Source organism: Hibiscus syriacus, unplaced genomic scaffold (genome assembly GCF_006381635.1).
Source record: "Hibiscus syriacus cultivar Baekdansim isolate YM2019G1 unplaced genomic scaffold, ASM638163v2 tig00116997_pilon, whole genome shotgun sequence".
NCBI classification, from domain to species: Eukaryota; Viridiplantae; Streptophyta; class Magnoliopsida; order Malvales; family Malvaceae; genus Hibiscus; species Hibiscus syriacus.
In genome coordinates this window covers 3,345,710-3,368,272 of record NW_024063513.1, presented here as the reverse complement: position 1 = coordinate 3,368,272, position 22,563 = coordinate 3,345,710, and the positions used below count along the sequence as shown (strand labels likewise).

Here is a 22,563-nt window from a genome sequence, read left to right as displayed (position 1 = left end):
CTCAACCGCCCTTCACCTGTCATCCAAGCTAGCCAACCGAATTAATCATCACATCAGCCATACAACCATCCTTGCGTGGTACATACAACGACGAAGATAGTGGCTTATGCTTCATGCTGATAACATACTTAAAAGTTTTAATTAACCTAATTTAAATAGGAAAAAAAAGGGTTCACTTCAAACTTTTATGGATATTCGAAAATCAAAATTTTCATTTGAAAGTATTAATGGTGAAGAGGCCCTCTTCGGGGCGAGGAAGAACATATTTTAATTTAAATTTCATCTAACGAAAATCATAGAGTGAAAAATTAAAACGTTGAACATTAAGTTGATACAAGGAAATGTATACACATTTACTATAATGGAGTACGGACATACAAACTCGACGTATGACCTTATGTGGTCTATCCAATTCAAATTCCTAAAGCCTTCGGGTGCCTGTAGTGCAACAATATCGATATACGTCAAAATAATAGATCAAGGTTTGCTTGGTTATTAAAAAAATAATATAATTTAATCATTTAGCCGTGCAATCAGAGGTTTGCATTTGGGGAAGCATAGCCAAGCAATGTCACGGGTATACAAACGGAGAGAAACATGAATATCATAAATCCAAAAACAGAGAGGAGTTGAGCTAAAGCAGAGAAGGCAGAGCAATACTTGATAAACATTCAGTCGGCTCTCGTAGCTAAACTACATACATGTGAACGTTATTTCACTTTCGCAAATCATATCATATCGTATACGACGATAAACATAAATGACACTTTCAATCTCCCGTACACAATGTACATCATCACATTTCCCTACCTCATCATGGAAAAATGTTAATGATTTCCATTTTCAACACGATATACACAACTAATTGCCCTGCAATAATAACCACGTTGGTCTGCATTCTCCCCGAATGAAATCCGAAATTAACAATAAAAACCATCATCGAATCATTTTTTGTCCGTCGTTACGCCGACCACCACATTGCTCACCTGCAATATCATGATTTTTTTGTCAGGCGTCCCTTTTTCTTCCACGACCATGTTGCAACTTTCTATATAATAAAAATTCACGACATTGAAGAACACATAAAGTAGATATATGCAGTTAAACTATATTTACCAATTTGCCACTCTCATCAACAGACATGGGATTCTCAACGACAACCGTTTGGCTCTGAGATGAGGCATTGGTCAAAAGGTTAGATTCAGGTAAGACCGTAAGAGTCAATAACCTGAAACCATCTACAATTTAAAGTAAAAAACAAACTTCAATAACTTACTGCCGAAGTAGATGGTTTAGTCCCTGTGGCATTCGGTCTGCTTGCTGGAAGCGGAATCCTTGCATTGCTCATCTGAAACATAGATAAGAAATAGAATGAGCAGAGGTAAACCAAAAAATAGAGGTTCTCTAGACGTTAATGCATTTACCATGTCTCACACAACGTCTCCGGTGCTCAAAAATATTGTCGCATGGACATAATAAGTAGATAAATAAGTACTCATATTTCTAACTAAATACAATGCAATTCACTTTCGGAAGGGATAACATACCAGAAAAAATAGCTTACAAGAATCAACAGCATGAAAAATTTGACAAAGTGCAGTCATTGTCAAAGAAATACTAATAAGTTTGAACTATTGCTTGGCATGGGTACCAACTAAAACATCCCAATCCATTCCCGGACCAAAAAAGACTCAACAGGTAAACTCACCCAACATCTGTTTCAAGAGAGGGAACTGGTCCTAATTGATTCTGACCAGAACCAACCAATAACTACGCTGGGGAAAGTAAGGCCAAGTTTGAGAGATATTGCCACCAAGTTGAATTACACAAGACCCATAAACAAGAAAACATAAGAAGCTCGCAACAACCGGATGCAAACCTAATAAATGCATATACGTTCAGAAATAGACCAAATATATTCAGAGATGTTGTGAAGAATTTAAAGATTTTGAGATTAAAAAAATCATGACCTTGCATCAGAAAACATGCAATAATATATGAATTGAAAAATGAAAACTATCATGCAATTTAAAAATTAATGTGGCCCTCTTCTAGCCTCTCGTGAAACGCAAGTAAATCCTAAATCTCTGCAAATTCTTCGAAATATGTTCAATATTAATCAGACACACTAATAAAAAGCTGTATCAATTCAATCATAAACTTACGCCGACATTAGTAACATATTGACAGACAGCACATTTGACTGATGGAGCTCCATACGGATACATTAGAGTTGTATGGCAGTGCCCACAGTTGATATGAGATATCTGATTCGATGGTGCTTTTTCATGGTAATGAGATCCAAGAAAAGAAAAGGCAAAAAAAGGTCAGCAAACAAGCTTGAGACCATGAAATTGAAAGAAGGGAAGAAATATGAATAACATTTAGTACAAACTACTGCCAAGCAGCCCGGAAATGCACCGATAAAAGGTTGAATGAGGAACCAAAGAAGAAAATACACTATGGTTCCTACTCCATTCCAAAGTTCATAGAAGATATACAACTTCAGGTATGCTGACATTCTTTCGAAATAAAAATTCCACTTTGAGCAAGAAGGGAACCAAAGTCCAAAGTGATCAGGCTGCTTTCTATAAAGAAGCATATTAAGATCATCTATTTAATGAAACATCTCAAATGCCACAAACACAGCCTAAACGTGGATGCCACATGAAAAAAAAAACAAAGCCACACATGAAAACTGCAGTGGCATGCTAAAAAAATTATAATTTGAATGGAACAGCTAATAATCCAGATGCCAGACAAAGTTTCGAAACATTTTAAGATCATTAACTACTAAGTAGCTCAGACTGCTCGTAAAAGAAAATGATAATATAAAACAGTAGAAAAAGCATCCATGTGGAACGCATTGTGACACAAAATACAGGATGGGGAAGCGCTAATCAGAGAACTGAAATCCTACTTTCTCTAAAAAAAAATTTAAGACACATTCTTAAACCAGCTTATATTGCCTAAAAGGTAAAACGATCAACCCACACACATTAAGCTTTCATCAAAGTCCAAAAAAGACTTTCCATTTAATAGCAACAATCTTGCACTGCCAAACATTATAACCACAAATTTAAATCATTTACACAAACCAGTATATTATACCTGTTGCAAGGTTAACGGTGTTACAGCAAGAACATCTTACACTTGTTGCTCCACGTGTATACATTAGCAATGTTCGACACCCCCCACATATGAGTTGGGCCATTTCCATCCCTGCAGGGTTTATTTAAAAGCTTGTATTAGCAAGCCATGAAATTCTTACTGGATATTGAACTTATTATGTTGACATATCCAGATAAGAGGAATGTTACTGGCCACTCTACATTATCGTTTTCTTTGCCTTAAATTAATCTCTTATATCCGCAGAATTTTCTATATAACACCACAACCGTTAATAGCATTACCAGATAGTTTCATAGTATAAATCAATCAAGGCAATCAAATAAAAAAAATAAAAAAGACAACACGTTCAAAAATAAAATACAGTAGCATTGCAATCAGAAATCTGTTATTATCACCCTGTAATTAAAGAATGCCATCATTGATCTTACCAAATTGTTCTTAAAAAGCCCTTTAGATATTAGGATCCAAAATCCAGTTGCACATTGATGTCTACGTACAAGAAGAAAGGAAGTTAATATTGCCAAAATGCCCAAAAGTTGTGGGTAAAAACCTTTACATGGGTGGGCTAACAATCAAACCAAGTTGAATAGTAGATCTCAGCAGCTTGCCAAGATGAAATCATGTTCCAACAGATCTAATGGAGTATGGTTTTGGGATCATAAAACCATTGTTATCTAGCTTATACAAAACCAAGTTCACATAAAGAAGCAGCTATGGAAGAAATAAACTCTACAATGAACGGACTTGTGTCCAACCAAAAATATTTTCAACAATTACCCAATAACAGAACATTGATACATCAAAAGCAAATAGCAGTAACTTCTCACCGACAAGCAGTAACAAGTTAGATTTTACTATGTTTTGTTATCAAGTTGAATTGAATTTAGTGGAATCTATGCTTCACTCCAAAAGTTAAGTCAGATTACCGAACGATACTAAATAGGGGTATATATTGCATGTTAGCTTGTACAATATTGTATTGGGTTTGAAATTCTTAATGAGTTAGCAGCTTGGGCACCAAATCCACCCAAATCCAATCACAGCTATTAGAACTTTAGCAAAGAAAAACATTATGTGCCTTCTGGGATTTGCTTTGCTTTGCTTTGCTATTTTTTTTCTTTCTTTTTTAATAAGAATTGAAGGCCTCATTAAAAACCCCCTTCATGATTAAGGAACTCAAAATGATTTCCTTGATCAGAGGAATGAGGAAAAAAGTGCCTTATACTTCATTAATAATAAAGATACATAAGATTTAATACAATAAGATAAAATCCTTACAAACAACCCAAAATAAAATACCCCTATAAATCACATTGAAATTAGCCAATACCAAACTTTGCCAACCCATCAGCCTCTATATTTGTTGTCCTAGCAACCCATCTAATAACACCCTCGAGTTCTTTAAGTCTATCCACTATATCCCTGACAATTAAGGCATACAAATCAGGACAATTATCAGCTTTCGTAACCCATTCCACTGCCATTTTACAATATGATTCTAAAATCAGCCGACCCTGAATACCTCCTCGCAATGAATCAAAAAAATATAATCCCTTCTGAACAACCTTTAACTCCATCAAAATAGGTGGACCCGGACTAGAAGCCTCCTTAAAAGAACCTAAAGACAATCTTGTATAATCTCTTAGAATACCCGCAATTCCACTTCTCTTCCAATCACAACTGGTAGTTGCATCCACATTCAATTTTACTAAGCCTTTAGGAGGGGGGACCAAGGGATCGTAGAGAAAATCGATTTGTTATGAGGGAAACAAGAATCCCCAAGGGAGGGGTCACTGATAAGAGAGTCCATTGAAATATCAAGATCTTTAAACTTAGCTAAGAACTAAGATGCAAGCCTAATTCTTGCTAAGAAAAATAAGTTAGTCTGGTCTAACTTCCCACCTTCAAAGACAATGCCATTCTTAACTTTCCAAACAGTCCAAATAACAACACCCGGAATAAAATTCCAAATAGCAGAACTAAAATTCAGTTCATCCCAAGCTAGGAGGAAGCGATGAGCATTGTCTTGAAAAACCGAATTAATACTCCAATACTGCAAGAATTTGTTCCAAAGTGACCACACGACAAAACAAGAGAAAAATAAATGAGTAGAAGATTCATACACTAAATTACATAGGGGACAAGAAAGATCAACAATGCCCATAACTCCTCTTTGAACCAATTCTGTCTTCACATGCAGCTTTTGAAGGACCACTTGCCACATAAAAAATTCAACTCTTGGTGGCACCAATCCTTTCCACAAAATGTTATTCCAAAAAAGATTATCTTGAGAAATCGAGGAACAAACCTTCACACATGAACTAATAGAGTAAACACCAGCCTCGTTCCCTTTCCAGATCAGTCCATCGTATGCCTCTTTAGGCAGGCGGAAATTAGAAATGATAGACATCAGATTAGCCCATTGTTCAAATTCCCAATCTGCCAAACTCCTCCTCAACTGAATATTCCAAATCCATCCCAAATGACAAAACTCGCCAAATTCAATTAATTTGCCACTCTTATTAGAAATAGAAAACAAGCTCGGGAAAGAAACCTTGAGTGGGCAATCCATCGCCCAGTTGTCTTGCCAAAACCGAATTAACTGACCATTACCAACTTGAATTCTGCACATACTACGAAACTTTAAAGCAAAGAAGTCTTCTTTAAAATGATTATTAACCACTGAACTCTAAATCCAAGAAGCTTGAGCTGGAACCTTGCTATTGAACAATAATAAATAAGGATCTAGGTTGTATTTAGAGCATATCAACCTCCTCCAAACAACATTCTTATCATTAGCAAACCTCCAAGACCATTTTCCCAAAAAGGCTCTGTTCATATTAATAAGATTCAACACTCCCAAACCTCCCTCATTCTTGGATTTGCACACAGTGGTCCAATTAACCCAATGAACTTTGTTTTCTCCATTCCACCTCCCCATAAGAACTTAGACATAATAGAATTGAGTTTAGAATTGACCGAGGATGGAATTTTAAATAGAGACATGTAATAAGTTGGAAGTGAACAAAGAACCGATTTAATCAAGACTAACCTCCCTGCCAATGAAAGAGTGGCAGCTTTCCAACCAGCAAGTTTCTTGTAAAAGTTTATAACAACCGGATCCCAAAGTTGGGAAGAATTCCTTCTTGCACCAAGAGAAAGGCCTAGATAATCAGAAGGAAAAGTCCCAACTGCACAACCAATAGTCGACGCCCACTCCTCTACCTCCTCTTGAGTCGTATTAACACCAAATAACCTGCTTTTCTTAAGGTTCAATTGAAGACCAGACATGACTTCAAACACTCTTAGAACCCTCTTAACATTTAAAATTTATTTCTTCGAAGCCCCAAACAAAATAATCAGATCATCTGCAAATTGTAAATGAGAAAAATCAACAGCAGTTTCGTTCCTACCGATTTGCAGTCCACAGAACAACCCCTCAGAGACTGCCTTTTGAAGCAGTAGATTTAGTAGTTCCCCAACTAAGTTGAAAAGCAATGGAGACAGAGAACAACCCTGACGGAGACGCCTAGCCATGGGAAATTCCTGTGAAGGGACCCATTGATCAAAACTAAAATCGAAGCTGTTGTAATACACTGTCTAATCCAACTCCTCCATTTGATGCCAAATCCCATTTTCTCCATAACTTGAAATAGAATAGACCAATCCACTGTATCATAGGCCTTCCTAATATCTAGTTTGAACACGCAACCTTGAAGTCTTTTTTTCCTCCAAAAGTCTGCCCCCTCATTAGCTATAAGAGAGCAATCTAATATTTGACGTAACTGCTTAGGACTGATTATATCATTAATGCAATTCCTTAGTCTCCTTGAAAGACATTTTGAAAGGAGCTTGTACAACCCTCCCACAAGGCTTATAGGTCTATAATCATCTAAACCACCAATATTAGACACCTTGGGAATAAGAGTAATGAAAGTATGATTTATTCCATGTTCCCAATCTTTCACCAGATGAAAATTATGAAAAAATTTCAGAATATCAACCTTGAGAACAGACCAAAATCTTTTGAAAAAGCCCATATTTAAACCATCCGGCCCGGGAGCTTTGTTGTTATCACACGATTTTAAAGTCTCCTAAATTTCTTCCTCCGTAAAATCTTTTTCCAAAATCAAACTCTGCTCCAATGAAATTCTAGAAAAATTCAGCTTCAAATCTTCAACTTTCAAGGTAGACCTTGTGTTAAAAGTTTCAAAAAAATGGTCCCTGACACTAGTTTTGATGATAGTCGGATCTTGAATAATCTCACCATTCACATTCAAAGCACTCATGAAATTCCTCTTCCTCCTGACTGAAGTACAAGTGTGAAAAAACATTGTCTTACGATCCCCTTCTTCCACCCATTTTGATCTCGATTTTTGAAACCATATTTGTTCTTTAATTTTGTAAAGCCTCCATAATTCTGCTCTCATAGAAGACAATTCTGCTCCTTTTTCTCTTCCATTTAAATATTGTAATTGCTGGAGATTATCCTCTGCCATATGAATTTTCCTTTCTAATTCAGCAATCTCTACAGCTGGAAATTGGTCTCTCTTCCCCGCCCAATTCTTGATCGCCAATTTCGTTGTTCTCAGTATAGACAGAATTCCAGCTCTTTTCTGTTTACTCTTACATTCTGGAAATTTTCCTATTTGCTTTTGGGTACTTTCAAAAAGCTTCTATAAAGCAAAAGAAAATAATTAAAAGCCAAATCATAATTGACTAAAAATGAACAAAGGATTAAAATGTATAACCAATCTAACATTTTAGTCAGTATAAAAACGAAATAACAAAAGTATCAACCAAAAGATAACTTGTAAATGTTGGCATCCAACTAAGTTAAGTGAAAGAGAATACAAGTCTTGAAAAATCATGGGAGGAATCAAACACCTTGGCAATTCCGCAAATAGGGGATTGTAGAATAGTTAACGAACAAAGGAACAGAATAGAAACAGGAACCATAGGACTCTGACAGTTTATAGGATTGGTAGAGGAACAAGGTCAGTACCAAGGTAATTTCAGGTTTGACACATAAATATCAGTGACATACTGACAAATATATGTAAACTTACAAGTAAGACAATACATTCTCAAACTGAAAAAAATGTAATAATGATGCTTGCCACTTACTACATCTGATAAATTGCATTCAAGCAAACTTGTAATATAGCTGCTATGTGCAGCTATAGACAAATTAAATTCGACCATAAGGACAAAAACCCCAGCTCCATCATTTGTACCACTCAATTCAATTCTCATTTCAGCATGTCAGCATTTAGTAATAAAACCAATGTCAGATGTTTAGTCAAGGGGAAAATTCAGCAAATTTTCAAATAAGATTCTAGCATAATTATAAACGATGTCCGTTGGAGCTCCATGGCCTTGATAAACGAAGTCCTCGTTTAGTTAACGGAGATATACAGTAGTTTATAATAGGACCATCCAAGGAGGCAAAGCCTAAATCACTAGGTTAAATATTAAGGGGTGAAAATGAACCCACTAAGCCAAGTGTTCTTGCATAAGTAGTTCTCAATGCCACACACAGATATAGATAAGCCGGGAAAAATAAGAGAAAATGTTGCTAATTTTATAATGCAGATCTCTTTTGAGTTTCAGTAATAATAATCATGATCATGTTGAAGATACTGAAACTAGCAACTGTTCACAACTTCAGAAAACTGATGGTTGATTTTAAATGTTCAATTAATAAGAATGAGAATTGAAGTTTACCAGGGGGAGGGACTTGGGTGATTGTATTACATAATGCACAGCAAACATTTGTAGCCCCTCTAGGATAAAGAAGAATGCTCCTACACCCGCTGCAAACGATCTGGCTTTGCATATCTGCAGTCATTGTAAAGAACGATGTAAACATGCATTTTATAAACCTGATTATACCAATAATAACAATTTACAACAAGTAATGTCGTCTTTTAGATTCAATATAAAGCATGTGATAGTAAAACCTCATCCATTAACACAATCCTGTCCATCTCTAAGAAACAACAAGACATCCAGTGGTCAAAATTCATGACGTTCAAAAGACCAAAATTGCTGGCCAAATAAAAATAGTAATAAAAATGTCTCGAAGGAGGAGCGAGACTCAGTTAACAAATAGCATCCAACAGCAACTTAATGAGAGTTCTATCTCAAACAGATACACGGCAATATGCATCACAATCACTGTAGAAAAAATCGGGGTTAAAGAGTTTGAAATAACTAAATATTGAGAAAGAAAAATCATTAAAACAGAAATAGTACTATCGGGTGTACAGACTCTCTCTTTAATCACTTTTTTCCCTTAAAGCATTTCTTTCTCTTTTGTCCTTTCAATCATATAGTAGCTAACGACTCAGCAAAATCAGTACATCATTTCTAAAATCCCTTTATTTTCAATAAAATCCTAACATGAATTTTATAAAAAAAACCCAAAGAGAGAGAAATACCCGATTTCTCTTCCTTCAACAAGAAACCAATTCCAATTTATGGAGGAGCAATCGAATTAAGGCTCAAAACTTACTGTCAAACAAATTAAAAACAAAAATTAAAATTAAGAGACAAATTAAAAAGAAGAAAGATAATAAGTTCAACTTTTACCTTGAAGATGAAGGCCGAGAAGGTGAATATCAGGAAAAATATCAAAAGGATAATTTAAATGCTGCGACTTTACAGATATGATGAGATCCGCAAAAATTAGGAATCTTGCAATTACGTTGATTTGCTTCGTTCCTTTTTCTCTTTTGGGAGATTTGGTTGAAGTTTCTTACGAAAATGTCGTTAGGAATTAGGATAAGGCCGATTTCTTCACCTGTACCCTCCTATTATTTACTTTATTAAATTCTGGAAGTTTCTTAGAATTATCATGAATTTCTTTTTCTTTTCCTTTTTTAAAAGAATTTATTTAAAATAAAAAATATCACAAATTACAATAAAGATTTACAATTACATTAGTAAAAATTAGTAAAAATAGTAAATTGAACACATAATTAAAAAAAATTTCTATAATCATTAAAATAAAACGACAAACAAATCACAAAAGGAAATTAAGTTATTGAAATATCACCGATAAACCGTAAATCAAACTCGAGCGATGTGAAAAATTATCTACGAACGTAAATTATGTATCCAAATCTAATTCGAGGGTCAAAAGTAGAGAATATCAACAAGATAACAAATAAGGTCATCTTTATTAATAATGACGACATCAAATCAACTTTTATATAAATGAAAAGACGAGTAAATAATCGAAAAACATACAAAAAAAAATATAAGAAAAAATTATCATAAATACATATGAAAAAGTGTAACATATGTAGATTTATTGAATATAAAATAAAAAAAATTAAAATATAGAAAAAAAAACATAAAATAAAATATCAACAGTCGCAACATTAAAATTAATATCGTTATCAATCTAACATACCCTAAATTTCAAAATTATGAGTTTTGATTTTGTGTATAATGTAAATTAAGTAGTTAATGGAATACTACCAAAAATATTGCCACACACACTCGCATAATCGGCGTCATCGATTTTTTCTTGGGTCTTCGACCCTTAAATGAGAATGGTCTGGTGTTTGGGCCTTCACGAGTCTCTTGGACGAAAAATGATCACGTGCGACAGACATGCGATAGTCTTAATATATGACTAAAATATGTTACCGATTTTATTATTAATTAAATAAAAAAATTGATAAAAAATTATTAAAAATATTATTATTTTTATCGATTTTATTATTATTAGTCGTTTTACTAACTTTGTTATTGTTGGATATTTTTCGAAAATATTAAAAAATATTGATGTTTTATGTAGAAATAATAATATTTTAGAAAAAAATTTATTAATTTTATTATTTAAATAATAACAAAACCAATAATATTTTTTTAATTATATATTAAAGATGTTACACTGTAAAACTTTCGCTCTTTAACTCATTTATGCCCATTATATATATATATATATATATATATATATATATATATATATTGACATAAAAGTCTATATAGAGTTGCCCATTATATTTAATGATGGCAAAAAAGAAAAATCAAAACCCACGGATTCCAATTTAATTCGAGGGTTTGTTAATTGCCCTCTGCTACCCAATATTCGTCTGCTGGATTGCAATGAAGTTTTGATGCCAGCTCATTAGTGCTGCTATTCTGGTGGTTGAATCCATGCTTGTTTGTTCTATAATTAAATTTGATTTTTCTAATAATATAATACAATTATAATACATAACATAATATTTATTTATAATTTTTTAAATTATTTATAATCATAAATAGAATGAAGAAGGATGAGTTGGGATAATCGTCCCCTGAAAATTCAAAATTACTATATATTTTAGATTTTTTATGTATTTTTTATTAAAAACTTTTTTTTACCCTACTAGAATTTTATAAGTTCAAGTCCGCCTCCTGTAATTTAAAAACAAATCAATGACTAAAATAAGAGTAAAAAGATAGTTGAGTGATGAATGATGTAATTTACCCATAAAAATATAATTTATAATAGTTTTGCTAAGTTTTTTAACGGTTATGTATAAAAAAAATAAAAAAATAAATATTGAGTATTATTTTAAAACAAATGAAAGTTTAGATTTTAAAACAAATGAAATTTTAGATATTAAAACGAAACAAAATTAATAAGTTAAGTATTAAACATGTAATTTACCCTTTGTTTAGTTATCAAATCGATCTATTTATGCTTTGAATTATCATATTTGATATTAACAAACATCACTAAAAATATATCACAACTAAATTATGATCACTTGCACATGTAAATGAGGTCCAAGGTGAAAAGATCATCTTGAATTTTTTTTATTAGTTATTTATTTTACTAACGATATTCACTTAGATAATACAATTTTTTCGTATATAGTAAATACAAATAAATTTTAAGATGAACAATATTATTAGAACATACATATAACGTAAAATATTTGAATTAATAAAACCTTTAGTATAAGTGACCCTCACAATCTATTTTATTACATTCACAAGTGTCATACTTTAAACTCATAATTTTATTTAAGAAATTTATATGTTAAATCCATTAATGAACGGTAAGAAGAAAGAATTCTCATCAACGAAAAAAAAAGTACAATTAGCTCATTTAATATTAGTATGGATAGTACTGGAAATGCATTACAAATAGAGCAGTAGTACTCCTGCGGTACGAAAGGGTGGAAAAGGGGAGTTTCTACAAAAATTTATCTTTAGACTCAATAATTATTTGTTGGGTACCCTCTGTTCTAATATTATCGATTTAGCACCCTTTTTGAAATGGTGTTAATAAAGTGCGGATCGTCAACTGCGCCTTCGTGGGGTTTTGTCCAAGCTGGCGTCACGTAAGGAAAGACGCAAATAGTCATCTGCGCCTTCGCTGAACGTCTGACACGTACGGAAGGCACGCATATACATGACCGTTTTGCATCCAAGTTTAAACTTGTCCCCGAGCTTAGTAAAAAACGCTCCCAAACAAAAATACATATTTTTTAACCAAAACCGTTACTGGTAAATGAGGTTACCCTTTAAGGTCGAATTGATAGCCTCAACCATGTTAATCGTCATGTGTCCATATCGATATCCACCATCATATGCATTTGTCCACATTTCTTTGTTGATGAGATTGATGTAATTGTGTCCTTACTAGGTCTTTCCTCGCAAATCTTGAAGCATGGACTCAAATGTTTCAGGTAATAGTTCATAACATGAGGGTCAAATGTAGAACTTAATATTAAGTTTCCATAAAACAATGTAAATGATTGAGAAATAAAATTAGGCATTTTGACATACCCATGCGCACAAGTAATTGACGCTCATCATTATTCTTGAACTTTCCATGATAATTAGCAGCAATGTGTCGGATACAGTACCGATGTTGGACATAGGGTGGTTGCCACGATGAACCCAAATAATCCATTGATGTTTTTGATCCCAGCTCAGCGATCTGAAATTACACAATTTTTCCCATGTAAACGTAAGTTTATGAGGAAAAAAGCCAAAAATATGTATCTTCTCCTTTAACAAGGGCAAAAACAACTGGAAGAATGTTGTGATTACCATCTTGGACAACTGCCAATAGTAAAACTTGCTTGTATTTTTCATACAAGAATATCCTATCAATTTGGATCACGTGCTTGCAGTATTTCACAACATTAATGCACTATAGGTAACTGCATAAAAACCGGTAGAATTGGCATCGATTGCGAAGCACTAGATCATTGTGGTATGCATGGCAAGTTTTGAAGTCGACAATTGTCATAGGATTCAATCTATGCACTACCCTAAACCAACTTGGTAGTTCATTGTAAGATGCATCTCACTCACCGTGAAAATTTTTTAATGACATTTTGCTTTGCTTTCCATGCTTTCACGTACGAGACGGTGTTACACATATTGTGATTGTATAGTTGAAATCAGCACTGCAATAGCTATACGGGAGTTTGCTTTGACCATGTGCATAATGACTTGACATATAATGTCAGAGTCTAAGTTGGGATGATCCTGATTGATCCCTCTAGCACATCATGTGTGAGGATCGTTGTATACTTTTAGTTCCCATATATTGGTTTTCCTCTTCGATATACGAACCATCCAGTTGTATCCGTTATCACGTTAGATACAGTGGCAAACATACATTTCGGTGGTGGAACGGTTGACTTTACGCGGAACAGAATTACGAATGTTGTAATTCTTAATTGCCATCATCGTTTCTTCTTTGGATGAAAACTCTATTCCTTTATATAACTCACCATTATTGACAGATGAGTTAAATCCATAGTCACCAACATTAGGTATATCCGTAAATTTTGGCCTGTACATTGCACCATAGTCAACTTCATACATGTGTGTTGGAGGTTCGGTGTGTACCGTATTTGTGGGAACTTCATCTACATCATCATCATCGGAGTCAATTTTAAATTGCGGTGATTATGGCTGAACGAATAGTCCAGTCTCAGCATTATCCGCGTCTGGATCACGAAGAGGTTCTTCTAGTGGAGATGAGGGTTTCTTCATGATGATAAATTTAAGTCAAACAATACGGTAGTTGAATGTCTTCCCCTTAAACTTGAAGGTATCTCGATATTGAGTTCGAAGAAGCACGCAATTGAATGCCTCCTTCTGGAACTTGAAGGCATTGTGTCAAATGAGTACTTCACAGATTGATGCGTCGATGGCATCTCCAGATTCAGGTTAAAAAAATTGGTAGACAAATGCATTCCCCTTGAACTGTCAAATAGGTACTGCACAGATTGATGCGTCGAGGGCATCTCCATATTCAGGTCAAAGAAATTGGCAGATGAATACCTTCCCCTTAAATTGAAAGCGATGTTGTCATACGGATTGTTTGTGGAGCGACCTCGGTACATATAATAACAAGTTGTTGATGAATGTCTCCTCATTGAACTTGACAAGATGTCACTATGATGTGGATTTCCCATTAACGAGTTAAAATCATTACACATTACTTGAGTTGGGCTGTCAACTTGTTGAGTTAGCCCATAGTGGGAGCATAATGATATACCACGAACCACAAACACTTCAACAAATATCACATACATCTGTGTATCGACGAATGAATATTGATTATGAAAATCAACGATCATAGCAACATCGTCATCGTTGGAGAGTTCAAATGCTGTATAAGTTAACAGAAATACTGCGGTTGGAAATCTGTACTGATGTGAGGACAATCTTATAGTATTTCTAACTTGAAATTTTAGTGATCAGCTCATCAAGAGTGATATATCTCTTGAAGGATATTCTGACATAATGATTTGATGCGAAGACAATAGTGGTTTCATCTTCCCAAATTTCTCCATCACAGTAAACAATAACTAAAATACGCGTTATTTTGAGAGTTTGAAAGATTGAGAGTCTTATATATGCAAAAACAATAGCTAAAATACATCTAATTAAATAAATAGTATATGAATTAAAATATAAACTAATCCAAAAAAATTTAAAAAATCCACAATAATTTAAATAACACAATTTCATATTGTTACCTTATCAACAAAATGTCTCGAGGTATGATATCGCCTTCCAATTTTACAACCGCAAAAATAATACAAAATAATAAGTACAATATTTTTTTCCAAATAATTAAATATAGAATAAATATGATATAATAAAAAATAGTTTTACCTTATAAAAAAAAATACTTAGTTTGATACAAGGAATTGATAGAATTGAGAATAATCAAGTAATTTTGGTGTAGTGATGTTTGCATTCAGAGGAGTTATTTATAAGGGAGAAGATCGTTAAAAGACTGAGTTTTCGAGCTTGAGTAGTAATGAAGTACCCAATAATTCAACGTGCATAATGATGATCCGCGCCTTCCGTACGTGTTACGTTTAGTCTTAGTTCTATAAGTTTAATTAAAAATAAATATTTTAATTATATATTTTAATTTGAAATATTTAAAATTTTATTTTATCAAAATAAAAATTTATTTAAAACTTTAGATATATGTTTTTCAAACTTTAAATATTTATTTAACTGGTATGATTTGAAAACAATCACTAATAAAATCTTAAACATTTGAAATAAAATAAATAAGTTTAAATATTTATTTTTTAAATAAACCTTTAAAAAATTAATGTATTTATCAAATATGTACAATGCAGTGAAAAAGGTAAAATACAATATTAAAACACGGCGATCAATTGATAATGAAATAAAATAAAACATTTCATATATTTTTTATAATACAATATTATTCTCTCTTTAAAATACAATATATATTCGATTTAAATGTAATTACTTGAATTGTATTTTAAGAGAATAATATTTTCAGTAAACATTCAAATATTTATACATATTTTGGTGCTTAAATTCAAGATTTTTAAATTCAGGATTTTTAAGAGAATAATATTTTCAGTAAACATTCAAATATTATTCTCTATGTAATTTGATTCCATCGTATCCCATGTTTTCTGGTTATTAAGAAGAGAGCTTATGGAAATCATGTTGACCTTAAAACAATTAGTAAAACAATACGAGAGAAAAACTACGGCTTAGTGGGAGTTAAAAGCCGGCAAAGGGACTAACATCCCCGCGGGATCCGAGCGCCGTCAGTTCCGAGAGACTCGAAGTCTCGTGAGGCGGCGAGACGGGAAAGGTGTTCAGCGTTTTCCTCGCGGAAGATAGGACACTTGGCCTCCGTATCAACCACCATTATTGCCGTCAGTGATAGGTCTGTAAATGAACTGAACGATCAGCGAATCATTCATGAATCGTGCGACGGGAAGTTTATTTATATTCGTTTATTTATTAAATGAGTGAACATGAACAAGATTTTACATTCGTTTAATTATGTGTTCGTTCATTTATGTTCATTTACGTTCGTTCATTTACGTTCGTAAACATTTAATTATGTGTTCGTTTATATTATTTCATTTATATTCATTTATGTTCGTTCATTTGTGTTCGAACAGAAGGCAAGTTGAATATGTTACGAAGATTATTGAAGTTCTTTGGATTTCAAGAATATTGTTTTGTTGAACAAATTAACTTTAAGACTTTATTATGTTCATATAATTTATTTATGATTTATATATGTTTTTGTCGTATTCAAACAAATTAATTCTAAAATTTCAGGTTATATTAATGAATTTTAAGTTGTTATTCTTGTTTACTTTTGTACATTCATTTGTTGTGTTCAAATAAGTTTTTTGTGTTTTTTTTATTCGTTTATGTTCATTTGTTATGTTTGTTTATGTTAGTTCGTTTATGTTCGTTTATTATTTAAATGAACGAACATGAACAAATTATATTCCTTAATGAACGAACATGAACAAAAAAAAATTTGTTCGTTTATGTCCATGTTCGTTTATATTCGTTTATTTATTAAATAAACGAACATAAACATATCTCCGTTCGTGTACGTCCAGTTTATTTACAAGCTAGTTAATGATCTCGAGTCTCAACGTGAGTATCGTTCTTCTCCTTATTCGCTTTTAGAAACTGCAATTTTCTTGGAACCCCTCGATTCAAAATTTGTTAGCGTAATTGTTTAAACTTTAAATAGATTCGATTTTTTTAAATATATATTTTTGGTGATCGTTATTAATTTTTTCCTTTTTAATTGTTAAGGTTGAAAACGTTTTTCTAATTTTCTTTACACTGTTTTTATTGCAATTAATATTTGTTTCACCTATTATTATTTTTTTGGTAATTATTCATTTAGAATCTTGTATTGCATGCAATTGTAAAAGCAGACGATTTTATTGAAATATAATATGTACAATTAATAATTACTTGTTAGACATTTTTTCTCCTAATATTATTGATCTAACACCCTTTTTAACAAGACACAAATAGTAATCCGCGTCTTTACGAGATTTTGTCCGAGCTGGCGCCACGTAAGAGACGCGAATCATGAAGCGCGCCTTCCATAGATCTACATCATTCCTAAAAGCATTTAAAAAAAATATACTTTAAAAAAGTAAAACTATAGAGACTAACATCGTAATTTAATATATATTAGTTATATAAGTTGAAGAGCTTAATGGAATTAGCTTATATAGTCATATTGGAGTGTTTAGATTATGTTTCTTGACAATGTGGGATAAAAGTTAAAATGTGTATTTCTTGACAATGTGTTTATATGTTATGTTTCCATGAGTTGTCTTCGATCGTTTTCATTACATTTTTATTTCAATTATATATATAAATGTAATAAGAAGTCGATAAATTATTATTTGTTTAATTTTTAAGTTACCTTACATCAACCCAAAAAATAAAAGTAAAAAAATAATTGATTAATTACTTAGTATTAAATCATATTACTACTATATCATCAACAATCATACAAACCTCAAGATGGTAGAAAATATAATTTATAGTTAGACCTCACAATATAATTGTGAACGGTTGGTATTGTAAAATTTCAGACATTATTTAACCACATTGTATGTTGATGATATAGTAGTAGCATGATCTAATACTAAGTAATTAATCAATTATTTTTTCCACTTTTATTTTTTTGGGTTGATATAAGGTAATTTAAAAAATCAAACAAATAATAATTTATCAATTTTTATTACATTTATATGTATATAATTGAAATAAAAATATAATAAAAACGATCGAAGACAATTTATGGAAACATAACCTAAACACGTTGTCAAGAAATACACGTTTTAAATTTTATCCCGCATTGTCAAGAAACATAACCTAAACACTCATATATGACTATATAAACTAATCACATTAAGCTTTTCAACTCATAGAACTAATATGTATTAAATTACGATGTTAGTCTCTATAGTTTTATTTTTTTAAAATATATTTTTTAAATGATTTTAGGAATGATGTAGACCTATAGAAGACACACTCTTTCGTATATGTTAAAGGTTCAATTAAGGCGCGGATGACAATCCGCTTGGACAAAGCCTTGCAAAGGTGCAGATGGTACTTGCCAGAAAAATGCTAAATCTGTAATATTAGAAAAAAGAGTGATATTTTGGTAAAAAATCAAGAACTTTGGTTAGAAAAAAGATATGATAATTGAATTATAATTAATTGAATATAAAAAAAATGTCAGATTTAATTATGTCAGATTCTTGTCTGTATTGAGCAAACAAAGGTGAGATGAAGGCATGAAGCCAACTTTTCCAATCTGTTTCAGCAACACTCCATGTTGTAGTTTCTTATTCAGATAACCTTATCACTTTTAATTATTATTATTTTTAAACATTTCTGTCTTAGTCATCCTACTCACCTGATCTGGTATCTTTATACCAATCATAGTTCCATTGCAACCCACTGTGTTCTTTCATTTAGTTTTTGACTCCTTTTCTTTTGATTTCCAGCTCAGCTTGATTTAGATCTGGTCCTTTTCAGTTGGCCAAGAAAGTTTCTTTTTCCAGGGAAAATTTCAGGCTGGTTTTCTCCTACTTTGAGGGGTTCTCGAGGGGAAAACTCAAATACCCAGATTGGATCCTTGAGGTAAATTGCTATTTCTTGCTCCAGCAGGGGAATGCATGTTGTTGAAGTTGCTTTCTGAGATATAAACCTCTACTGTTTGTCTTACATTTTGTAGATGAATTGCTTCCTATTCTGTTAAGGCTTGAGCAAAAAAAAAAAAAAAAAAAAAGGAAAATCTTTGTGATTCGTTTCTTTTATTAGCTTCGGTTTGCTCATGCTTTTCTTTATAACCTAAGAGATAGAGAGATAGAGAGATAGAGAGAGGACAAGAGGGGTTTAGTTTCTTGAGGGAGTGTGGTAATGGGGAAGGTCCAAGGCGGGGAGTTATTGTGTTTGCTCCTCCTTGTTGTACTATCAGCAGGTTTTAGAAGTGGAGAAGCTCAGTCGAAGTGTTTTCTGATAAATTGTGGTACAGATTCCAGTTTGAATGTGGATGGTAGAACATGGGTTGGTGATTTGACTCCTGATAACAATCTCACCCTTAGTTCTCCTGGGGTTGTTTCTTCTACTTCTACACTAAGTGGTGATTCCAGCTTTGTTCCACTCTATAAATCTGCCCGACTTTTCGGTGATAACCTGAACTACACTTTAAATGGCATTCAAGGGAACTATTTCTTGAGGCTTCATTTCTGTCCCTTCTCCTTTGAGGATCACAATTTAAATGAATCTTCTTTCGATGTTGTGGCAAATGGTCTGAAACTCTTGGCACAGATCAATGTTGTTGGTGAGATTGCACACAAGAATTTGTGCCTCCAAAGTTCAGGAAGCAATTCCAGCTCCTTCTCTTTGGTTAAAGAGTATGTTTTACCTATCAATTCAAATACACTTGTGATTGAGTTCACCCCAACAAAAGGATCATTTGGTTTCATTAATGCCATCGAGATTATCCCTATGACTGATAAACTTTTTGCAGATTCAGTCAGTAAAGTGGGTGGAAACGATGCAAATCTGAATCTAAGTGGAAAGGGAATTGAAACTATGTATAGGTTGAATGTCGGGGGTCCGGAGATTAATCCCAATGAGGATTCCAATTATTGGAGAGCTTGGGATGTGGACTCCGGCTTTATGATCACAGCAAATGCAGGTTCTGAAATGCATAACAGTTCGAATGTGACCTATGCTTCTGCAAATGATTCTTCAGTGGCTCCTCTTCTTGTGTATGAAACAGCAAGAAGCATGTCTAACAACCAAGTCTTGGAGAAAAGATTCAATATGTCATGGAGGTTTGAAGTGGATCCTGGTTTTGATTACTTAATACGCCTACACTTCTGTGAGCTGGTTTTTGATAAGCCAAATCTGAGGATTTTCAGAATCTACATAAATAACCGGACTGCAGCAAATAATTATGACCTTTTTGTGAAGGCAGGTGGAATGAATAAAGCTTATCATCAGGATTACTTTGATGCTGTTTCTTCACAAATCAATACCCTCTGGATTCAACTCGGCCCTGACACAGCGGCTGGTGCTTCAGGCACTGATGCACTCTTGAATGGGTTGGAGATTTTCAAGCTTAGCCGAAATGGAAACCTTGCGCATGTGCAGAGATATGATTCAACTGGGAGTTCAAATCATCCTTCAAAGCTCTGGGTTCTCTGGGTGGGAATTGCTGCTGGTGTTTCCAGTGTTGCCATTCTTGCAGTTGCTGTTATCCGTATTATCCGTTTCTGCAAAAAACAAGGAAAAGAATCAGGTGACACAAAAAACAACGCTCCTGGGTGGCGACCATTATTCCTTCATGGTTCTTTTTTAAATAGCTCTGCTAATGCCAAGCGATCATCTAGACTTCTAAACCCAAATGGATTGATGGACTCCACTGGTGTTGGCAAGCAATTTACACTTGCTGAGATTCGGGCAGCAACTAATAATTTTGATGACAGTTTAGTGATTGGGGTAGGGGGCTTTGGCAAGGTATTTAAAGGGGAGGTCGAAGATGGCACTCTTGCAGCCATAAAGCGGGCAAATCCACAATCCGAGCAAGGGCTTGCTGAATTTCATACTGAGATTGAGATGCTCTCAAAGCTTAGACATAGGCACTTGGTCTCCATGATTGGATTCTGTGACGAACAAGATGAGATGATCTTGGTCTATGAATACATGGCAAATGGAACTCTTAGAAGTCATCTGTTTGGAAGTGATGTCCCACCGTTGACTTGGAAGCAGCGATTAGAAGCATGCATTGGTGCTGCCCGGGGACTGCACTACCTTCACACAGGAGCAGATCAGGGAATTATTCACAGGGATGTTAAAACAACCAACATTTTGTTGGATGAAAATTTCGTGGCTAAAATGTCGGATTTCGGGCTGTCAAAAACTGGTCCTTCTTTGGAACATACTCATGTTAGTACTGCAGTTAAGGGGAGCTTTGGATACCTTGACCCTGAGTATTTTCGCAGACAGCAGTTGACCGAGAAATCCGATGTTTACTCTTTTGGTGTGGTGCTGTTCGAAGTTGTTTGTGCTCGTGCTGTTATAAATCCGAGCTTGCCAAAAGATCAGATAAATCTTGCAGAGTGGGCAATGAGATGGCAGAGACAAAGGTCGCTTGACACCATTATTGACCCACATCTGAAGGGAAAATATTCTCCGGAATCGGTGGAGAAGTTCGGAGAGATAGCAGAAAAATGTCTTGCAGACGAGGGGAAGAACCGACCTACTATGGGGGAAGTTCTATGGCACTTGGAATACGTCTTGCAACTTCATCAAGCATGGCTTGGTGCCAACACCATGAAGTAGTCAGGCCCCGAGGGATTCGGAAGAGAGAGAAGCCAAAAAATGGCAGTTGGATGGAAACTCTGGTTTACATCAGAACCAGTAGCTGTAGCTATAGCTATTGGTGGCTCTGAACAGTTGAAGCGCTGGTAATTGTATTCCTTTACTATATAAAACTACTAATGGCTGAAAATTCTTTTTATTTTTGTTGTATTAAACTTGAACAGCTTCCTCGTGTAAGATGCTTACTAAGCATGCAGTAGAATGATTTAAGTCATGGTAATGTTCAATTTTTTGTTGGCTTTACTTGTGTAACATGTGCATGCACGGTTTTGTTCTGTTTCGTAAAAATAATTTTTCACATATCTATGTACTTACTATATTAACTGTTATAAACGATCATTAAACTTATCGAATATATTAACTGTTATAAACGATCATTAAACTTATCGAAATTATTATGGAATGATCTTTAAATTTATTAAAATCTATCCTAGGTAAAGTGTATGGATTTCTCTCCATATTAGGTTTTACTATCTTTGCATATATTTCAAATCAATATTCTCCAACTGTAGCATTTTCATTAACATGGGCAATCTATTAAAATGTGGTGTTCATGCGAAAGAAATTATTATATGTTACGTGGTGCACCAACTTCACAATTCTAATTAAAAGTTAACATGTCAATCTTTATTTCATATAAAATCAAAGTTTGAGCAAATTAAAAAAATCAATTTGGAATAGAAATTCTAAAGAACTAACAATAAATTGATTTTTTTTAAT

At 33.5% G+C, this 22,563-nt stretch overlaps 1 protein-coding gene and 1 pseudogene across 2 annotated transcripts; one reads left to right on the top strand and one right to left on the bottom strand.

Annotated features, from left to right (window-relative positions):
- Positions 1-660: 660 nt before the first annotated feature.
- Positions 661-9,925, bottom strand: LOC120194214 (protein LSD1-like). Of its 2 annotated transcripts, XM_039196595.1 has the most exons (8): positions 9,727-9,925; positions 9,576-9,648; positions 8,860-8,973; positions 3,112-3,222; positions 2,166-2,281; positions 1,277-1,348; positions 1,117-1,170; positions 661-986 (listed from the first exon to the last, which is right to left on the bottom strand). In XM_039196595.1, the coding sequence occupies exons 3-8, from the start codon at positions 8,969-8,971 to the stop codon at positions 945-947; spliced, it is 507 nt and encodes a 168-aa protein (XP_039052526.1). In that variant the 5' UTR covers positions 8,972-8,973; positions 9,576-9,648; positions 9,727-9,925; the 3' UTR covers positions 661-944. The 2 variants fall into 2 exon arrangements, with proteins under 2 accessions (XP_039052526.1, XP_039052527.1); XM_039196596.1 differs by lacking the exon at positions 9,576-9,648.
- Positions 8,124-22,070, top strand: LOC120194213 (annotated as a pseudogene).
- The last annotated feature ends 493 nt before the right edge of the window (positions 22,071-22,563 follow it).

Bases quoted from the DNA above. Each gene is read 5' to 3' on its own strand.
- LOC120194214 (XM_039196595.1), bottom strand. From the start codon at position 8,971: ATGCAAAGCCAGATCGTTTGCAGCGGGTGTAGGAGCATTCTTCTTTAT. The intron at 2,282-3,111 runs GTATAATATACT...ACCATGAAAAAG, and splicing joins CACCGTTAACCTTGCAACAG to CACCATCGAATCAGATATCT. The intron at 987-1,116 runs GTAAATATAGTT...ATGATATTGCAG, and splicing joins TTGATGAGAGTGGCAAATTG to GTGAGCAATGTGGTGGTCGG.